Raw genomic sequence first — 7777 nt, forward strand, 5'->3', positions numbered from 1 at the left:
TTCGTAGGTATGTTATGCTTTTGGGTGTAATTGTAAATGGGATTGACTCCTTCATTTCTCTTTCTTCAGTCTCATTGTTAGTGTCTAGAAATGCCACTGATTTCTGTGCACTCATTTTGTATCCTGCCACACTGCATCTGTTCAGAGGATCATATGGTTCTTGTTTTTTCTCTTGTTGATATGATCTATCACCTTGATTGCTTTATGAGTCTTGAACCAGCCTTGCATCCCTGGGATAAATCCCACTTGGACATGGTGAGTAATCTTAATATACTGTTGGATCCTTTTCGCTAGTTTCTTGTTGAGAATATTTGCATCTGTGTTCATCAGGGATATTGGTCTCTAATTCTCCTTTTTGGTGGGGTCTTTGTTGGTTTTGGAATCAAGGTGATGCTGGCCTCATAGAAAGAGTTTGGACGTACTCCATCTCTTTCTATCTTTCCGAAAAGCCTAGTGCAATAGGTATGGTTTCTTCTTTAAAGGTCTGATAGAATTCCCCTGGGAAGCCATCTACCCTGCACTTTTGTGAATTGGGAGGTTTTTGAAGACTGCTTCAATTTCTTCCCTGGTTATTGGCCTGTTCAGGTTTTCTATTTCTTCCTGTTCCAGTTTTGGTAGCTTGTGGTTTTCCAGAATGCGTCCATTTCTTCTAGATTGCCTAATTTATTGGCATATAGCTGCTCATAATAAGTTTTTAAAATCAATTGTATTTCTTGGTATTGGTAGTGATCTCTCTCATTCATGATTTTATTATTATGAGTCTTTTCTCTCTTCTTTTTAATAAGGCTGGCTAATGGTTTATCTATCTGAATATTTCAAAGAACCAACTCCTGATTTTGTTGATCTGTTCCACAGTTATTCTGGTCTCTATTTCATTGAGTTTTGCTCAAATCTTTATTAATTGTCTTCTTCTGCTGGGTGAAGGTTTCACTTGCTGTTCCATCTCCAGCTCCTTTAGGTGCAAGGTTAGCTTTTGTATGTTAGTTCTTTCCAGTTTTTGGATGGATGCTTGTATTGAGATGTATTTCCCCCTCAGGACTGCTTTTGCTGTATCCCAAAGATTTAGAATGTTTTTTTTTTAATAAATTTATTTTCTGTTGATGTTCAATTTGCCAACATACAGAATAACACCCAGTGCTCATCCCGTCAAGTGCCTCCCTCAGTGCCCATCACCCATTCATCCCCACCCCCCTCCCTCCTCCCCTTCCACCACCACTAGTTCATTTCCTAGAGTTAGGAGTCTTTATGTTCTGTCTCCCTTTCTGATATTTCCCACACACTTCTTCTCCCTTCCCTTCTATTGCCTTTCACTATTATTTATATTCCCCAAATGATTGAGAACATATAATGTTTGTCCTTCTCCGATTGACTCATTTCACTCAGCATAATACCCTTCAGTTCCATCCACGTTGAAGCAAATGGTGGCTATTTGTCATTTCTAATGGCTGAGTAATATTCCATTGTATACATAAACCACATCTTTTTTATCCATTCATCTTTCTTTTTTTAATAAATTAATTTTTATTGGTGTTCAGTTTACCAACATACAGAAAAACACCCAGTACTCATCCCATCAAGTGTCCCCCTCAGTGCCCGTCACCCATTCCCCCCCCACCCCCCGCCCTCCTCCCCTTCCACCACCCTTAGTTCGTTTCCCAGAGTTAGGAGTCTTTATGTTCTGTCTCCCTTCCTGATATTTCCCACACATTTCTTCTCCCTTCCCTTCTATTCCCTTTCAGTATTATTCATACTCCCCAAATGAATGAGAACATACACTGTTTGTCCTTCTCCAATTGACTTACTGCACTCAGCATAATACCCTCCAGTTCCATCCACATCGAAGCAAATGGTGGGTATTTGTCGTTTCTAATGGCTAAGTAATATTCCATTGTATACATAAACCACATCTTCTTTATCCATTCATCTTTCGATGGACACCGAGGCTCCTTCCACAGTCTGGCTATTGTGGACATTGCTGCTAGAAACATCGGGGTGCAGGTGTCCCGGCATTTCATTGCATCTGCATCTTTGGGGTAAATCCCCAACAGTGCAATTGCTGGGTCATAGGGCAGGTCTATTTTTAACTCTTTGAGGAACCTCCACACAGTTTTCCAGAGTGGCTGCACCAGTTCACATTCCCACCAACAGTGTAAGAGGGTTCCCCTTTCATCTCCAACATTTGGTGATTCCTGTCTTGTTATTTTTCCCCATTCTCACTGGTGGGAGGTGATATCGCATTGTGCTTTTCATTTGTATTTCCCTGATGGCAAGTGATGCAGAGCATTTTCTCATGTGCATGTTGGCCATGTCTGTGTCTTCCTTGTGAGATTTCTGTTCATGTCTTTTGCCCATGATTGGATTGTTTGTTTCTTTGCTGTTGAGTTTAATAAGATCTTTATAGATCTTGGAAACTAGCCCTTTATCTGATACGTCATTTGCAAATATCTTCTCCCATTCTGTAGGTTGTCTTTTACTTTTGTTGACTGTATCCTTTGCTGTGCAAAAGCTTCTTATCTTGATGAAGTACCAATAGTTCATTACTGCTTTGTTCATTTTTGCTTTGTTTCTTTTGCCTTTGTGGATGTATCTTGCAAGAAGTTACTGTGGCTGAGTTCAAAAAGGGTGTTGCCTGTGTTCTCCTCTAGGATTTTGATGGACTCTTGTCTCACATTTAGATCTTTCATACATTTTGAGTTTTTCTCTGGGTATGGTGAAAGAGAGTGGTCTAGTTTCATTCTTCTGCACGTGGATGTCCAATTTTCCCAGCACCATTTATTGAAGAGGTTGTCTTTTTTCCAGGGGATAGTCTTTCCTGCTTTGTCGAATATTAGTTGACCATAAAGTTGAGGGTCCACTTCTGGATCCTCTATTCTGTTCCATTGGTCTATGTGTCTGTTTTTTTTTTTTTTTTAAAGTCTTCAGCATCTTTTTTTTTTTAAGTTTCTTTTTTTTTTTAATTTTTATTTATTTATGATAGTCACACACAGAGAGAGAGAGGCAGAGACACAGGCAGAGGGAGAAGCAGGCTCCATGCACTGGGAGCCCGACGTGGGATTCGATCCCGGGTCTCCAGGATCGCGCCCTGGGCCAAAGGCAGGCGCTAAACCGCTGCGCCACCCAGGGATCCCTATGTGTCTGTTTTTGTGCCAATACCACACTGTCTTGATGATCACAGCTTTGTAGTACAACCTGAAATCTGGCATTGTGATGCATCCGGCTTTGGTTTTCTTTTTAATATTCCCCCGGCTATTCGGGGTCTTTTCTGATTCCACACAAGTCTTAAGATGATGGGCACTCGCTCCAGCCCTTTAGGGAGCTGGGTCCGCGGTGTGTGATGCCCTCTCCCCTGTGCCTCAGTTCCTTTGTTAGTGCCCCTGGGAGCCTGAGCGCATCACTGCCCGTCCTGGGATCCTGCCGGAGCCTCCTGCGAGCACCTTACCCTCCCAGAAGATTCATAAAGTTCCTGCTTCTCTGGGCCTGGGCTTTCCTGTCCTGGGGGCTCTCCCTGCCTAGCCTTAGCCAGGCTCCTTGCGGGGGCCGCTCCCTCTTGGATGCTTTTTTGTTTATTTTTTCCATCTTCCTACCTTGATAGAAGCGCAAACTCTTCACACTCTTGCATTCCAGCTGTTCTCTCTTTAAATCTCAGGCCGAATTCGTAGGTTTTCAGGATGATTTGAAAGTTTTCTAGGTAAGTTGGTGGGGACAGGTGACTTGGAGACCCTACTCTTCCGTCATCTTGCCTCACCTCTAAATAAAATAAAAATTAAACAAACAAACTTACTAAGTTGAACTGTAAAACATCTCAAGAATTCTTTCTTTTTTTTTTTTTTTTTTTAAGAATTCTTTCTTGACCATTGTTCTCAAGGGTCCCACAAGAACATCAATGGGCCACCTCTCTGAGGTGCAAGATATGGTTCCTTTTGTGGGTTGTTTTGGAATCAAGGATTGGAGACATTTTTATGGAAGCCAAGAGACTGGAGGAGTGGGCTTACTGCTTCCCCATAACTGTTTACTATCTTGGCAGTGATGGACTTTCCACTCTTCCCTCTCTATCAGTATCCTAGTCCCAGTTGTCACTCATCAAGCCTCTCAGGAGACCTAGCTAACTACAAAATTCTCATTGCCATCATACACTTTTGCCCTGTGTGTGTGTGTGTTTGTGCGCTGGGGGGAGCAGTATATGCCATAAGGTATAATGGTAAAATGGATTAAGCTCTCAATCTGAGTTTTGAAGACATCTCCCCATGTCTAATAATGTCTGCATCTTATCATGCCAGGGTTGTAATAAACCCCAATAAGGTGACAAACATAACATTTCTCAGGAGCATTATAATACTGTAAGAAAAGAACTGGATCCAGAGTCAACCAGTCTGGGCTTGAATCCTATCTTGTCCACTTTCTAGCATTTTGACCTTGAGCTATTTATCTCATTCAGCCTCAGAATCTTCATTTGTATCATCTATTGAGCTAATAATATCCACTAGACCAGGATTTCTCAACCTCAGCACTATTGATATTTTGAACTAAATAATTCCTTGTTGGAGTTGTCTTGTGCATTGAGGGATGGTTAACAGCATCCCTGATCCCTATCCACTAGATATCTAGCACTCTCCCCCCCCCCCCCAGGTTGTAACAATAAAAAATGCATCCATTCATTGCCAAATGTCCCCTGTGGGTAAAATCACCTTGGTTGAAAGGCACTGTCCTAGAACACAGAGTTGTTGAGAAGAATGCAAAGTAGAAGCATGTTGTAATTTGTTGAATTTACATATTTTTATAAGTCATTAGGATTTTGATTAGAGAAATACTAAATAGACTAGTTTTCGAGTCAAACAAATGAGGAGGTGAGGGTTAGATTATCTTAATTTGGAGAGTTGAGAAAAGAGGATTGAAAGTAGGAAGACCAAACATCACAGTCTGCCAGAACTCAGGGATGTGAGATTTTCAGTGCCCAAATCAGGAAGGTCTTGGGCAAAAGGGGATGTCACTCTAGTAAAAAAAAAGTCACCACCGGTATGCACTACATGCCAGACTTTGTGCTGGGCACTTTTTATACATTGTTCAGTCCTGGCAATAAGCTTATGACAAACATCATATCTCTATTTTCTTGCATAGGCAACTGAGACTCAGTGCAGCAGAATAGTGTAGCCACAAGAATTTGGGCAAATCTACTCAAAGGAGGTGGGATGGTTTCAGGCCTTCTAAAAACCCCCTTATGCTCTACTATGAGATCTTCTTCTTCCCATTCCTTGGCCCAGGACACAGAGAAAGCCTACCAGAATACAACCTGTAACTTGCTGGTGACAGTATGGATGTATAGTTCTGAGCATATCATGCCCAGAACCTTCAGCATGAAGTGGGCTTGAGTAGGCCTCCTTGGAGTATACTATACATAAGCAAAATTATCTCCAAGGATAAGGAGATAGTTATGAGGAAAGGGGGATCCCCAGGAAGATGCACCAGCATGATTGTTTTGGCTCTTTTTGGGGGATATTACCCTTGAATTGGAGGAGGTGCAGTGGAAGGGGTGAGTGGGATGACAAGGCAGAAGAGACAATAAATCCTCTGTGCCATTTTGGAGCTCACATATCCTCAGTGTGCCATCATTTCCTAGGAATTTTCAACATTCCACTTCAACCCCTACCAAAATAAAACAAAAATTTAAAAAAGGATTTGATTCTGGAAGTCTTTGCCCAGTGGTCCAGTATCACAAACCCTTGCTAGGCCTTTTGGAAAAAGGTGTCTTTCCAAGGATGAAGAATTTTCTTTAGGGAATTATGAAGCTTTCTTTGATAATTGATAGAAAATATATTATCTTTCTCTCTTGCTCTCCCTCCTGCCTGCGTTTTGATGGCCTAAGTAGCTATCCTCACTCTAGCCTTAAAAACTTAAACTTGCATTTGCTTCTAGTACCCACAGTGGAATCTGTGAACTACTCATTTATTTTCCTTGAGTATCTCTTGATCAAAGGCCAGGATTTCTTAGTGTTGCTATTTGCTTAACAGGAACTATCCACTCCTATCACAGATTTACCTCTTCCTACTTGGTCATGGTGAAATGGTGCAGCCACTCTGCAAAACTGTGTGGAGGTTCCTCAAAGAGTTAAAAATAGACATGCCCTATGACCCAACAATTGCACTGTTGGGGATTTACCCCAAAGATACAGATGCAATGAAACACCGGGACACCTGCACCCCGATGTTTATAGCAGCAATGTCCACAATAGCCAAACTGTGGAAGGAGCCTCGGTGTCCATCAAAAGATGAATGGATAAAGAAGACGTGGTTTATGTATACAATGGAATATTACTCAGCCATTAGAAATGACAAATACACCACCATTTGCTTCAACATGGATGGAACTGGAGGGTATTATGCTGAGTGAAATAAGTCAATTGGAGAAGGACAAACATTATATGTTCTCATTCATTTGGGGAATATAAATAATAGTGAAAGGGAATAGAAGGGAAGGGAGAAGAAATGTGTGGGAAATATCAGAAAGGGAGACAGAACATAAAGACTCCTAACTCTGGGAAATGAACTAGGGGTGGTGGAAGGGGAGGAGGGCGGGGGGTGGGGGTGAATGGGTGATGGGCACTGAGGGAGGCACTTGACGGGATGAGCACTGGGTGTTATTCTGTATGTTGGCAAATTGAACACCAATCAAAAATAAATTTATTATTAAAAATAAAATAAAATAAAATAAAAAAAGAAAAGAAAAAAAACAGATTTACCTGTTCCTCTCTGAAGTCCAAGGCTGCCAGAGAATAATATTCTTTGCTGTATGCCCCACCCTACTTCTACCTCTTGGTCTCCAACCAGCCAGAGAGACCTCAGAACGGGGGTGAGGAAGCATATTCACACAGATCCACTCTTACACTTAAAACTTCTGAGGTAGCCTTTCTCACTCCTGGCCATTTTGGTGGGTGCTGTTGGTTGGGGCCATCCCGCATATAAGGCAGGAAGATGGTGGCCATAAAGAAGAGGAAAAAGTCACTTGAGTCGATCAACTCTAGGCTCCAACTCATTATGAAAAGTGGAAAGTGGGCAGCCCCTGTGGCCCAGCTCCTTAATGCTGCCTTCAGCTCAGGGTATGATCCTGGAGACCCGGGATTGAGTCCCACGTCAGGCTCCCTGCATAGAGCCTGCTTCTCCCTCTGCCTGTGTCTCTGCCTCTCTCTCTCTTTCTCTCCCTGGGTCTTTCATGAATAAATAAATAAAATCTTAAGAAAAGAAAAGTTGCAAGTACATACTGGGGTACAAGCAGACTCTGAAAATGATCAGACACGGCAAAGCAAAACTGGTCATCCTGGCCAACAACTGCCCGGCTTTGAGGAAATCTGAGATAGAATACCACGCCATGTTGGCCAAAACTGGTGTCCATCACTACACTGGCAATAATATTGGATTGCGCATAGCATGTGCAAAATACTACGGAGTATGTACCCTGGCTATCATTGATCCATGTGATTCTGATATCATTAGAAGCATGCCAGAACAGAGTGGTGAAAAGTAAGTCACATGAATTTTTTTTCTTTAATAAAACTAGCCAGAGCTTGTTTTAGAGATAAATAAATAATAAATAAATAAATAAATAAATAAATAATAAATAAATAAAAATTCTGAGGTAAATTCTTCCAGAAGCATGTACTGTTGAGGTTGGAAGGACCTTTAGAAGACCAGCCAGTTTGACTCCATAAGCTTAGAGAAGTGGAGGAAGTGATGGCCAGAAAGGTCAATGGCCTACCCCGGGATCACTCAGTGAGTTGGAGACTGAG

At 41.8% G+C, this 7777-nt stretch overlaps 1 protein-coding gene across 1 annotated transcript; it reads left to right on the plus strand.

Annotated features, from left to right (window-relative positions):
• Window positions 1-6965: 6965 nt before the first annotated feature.
• Window positions 6966-7515, plus strand: LOC121482292 (60S ribosomal protein L30-like). Its single transcript, XM_041740147.1, has 2 exons — window positions 6966-7042; window positions 7239-7515. The coding sequence occupies exons 1-2, from the start codon at window positions 6966-6968 to the stop codon at window positions 7513-7515; spliced, it is 354 nt and encodes a 117-aa protein (XP_041596081.1).
• The last annotated feature ends 262 nt before the right edge of the window (window positions 7516-7777 follow it).

The sequence above is a fragment of the Vulpes lagopus genome, chromosome X (assembly GCF_018345385.1).
Source record: "Vulpes lagopus strain Blue_001 chromosome X, ASM1834538v1, whole genome shotgun sequence".
Classification (NCBI taxonomy): domain Eukaryota; kingdom Metazoa; phylum Chordata; class Mammalia; order Carnivora; family Canidae; genus Vulpes; species Vulpes lagopus.

Bases quoted from the DNA above. Each gene is read 5' to 3' on its own strand.
- LOC121482292 (XM_041740147.1), top strand. From the start codon at position 6,966: ATGGTGGCCATAAAGAAGAGGAAAAAGTCACTTGAGTCGATCAACTCT. The intron at 7,043-7,238 runs GTGGGCAGCCCC...AGAAAAGAAAAG, and splicing joins CTCATTATGAAAAGTGGAAA to TTGCAAGTACATACTGGGGT.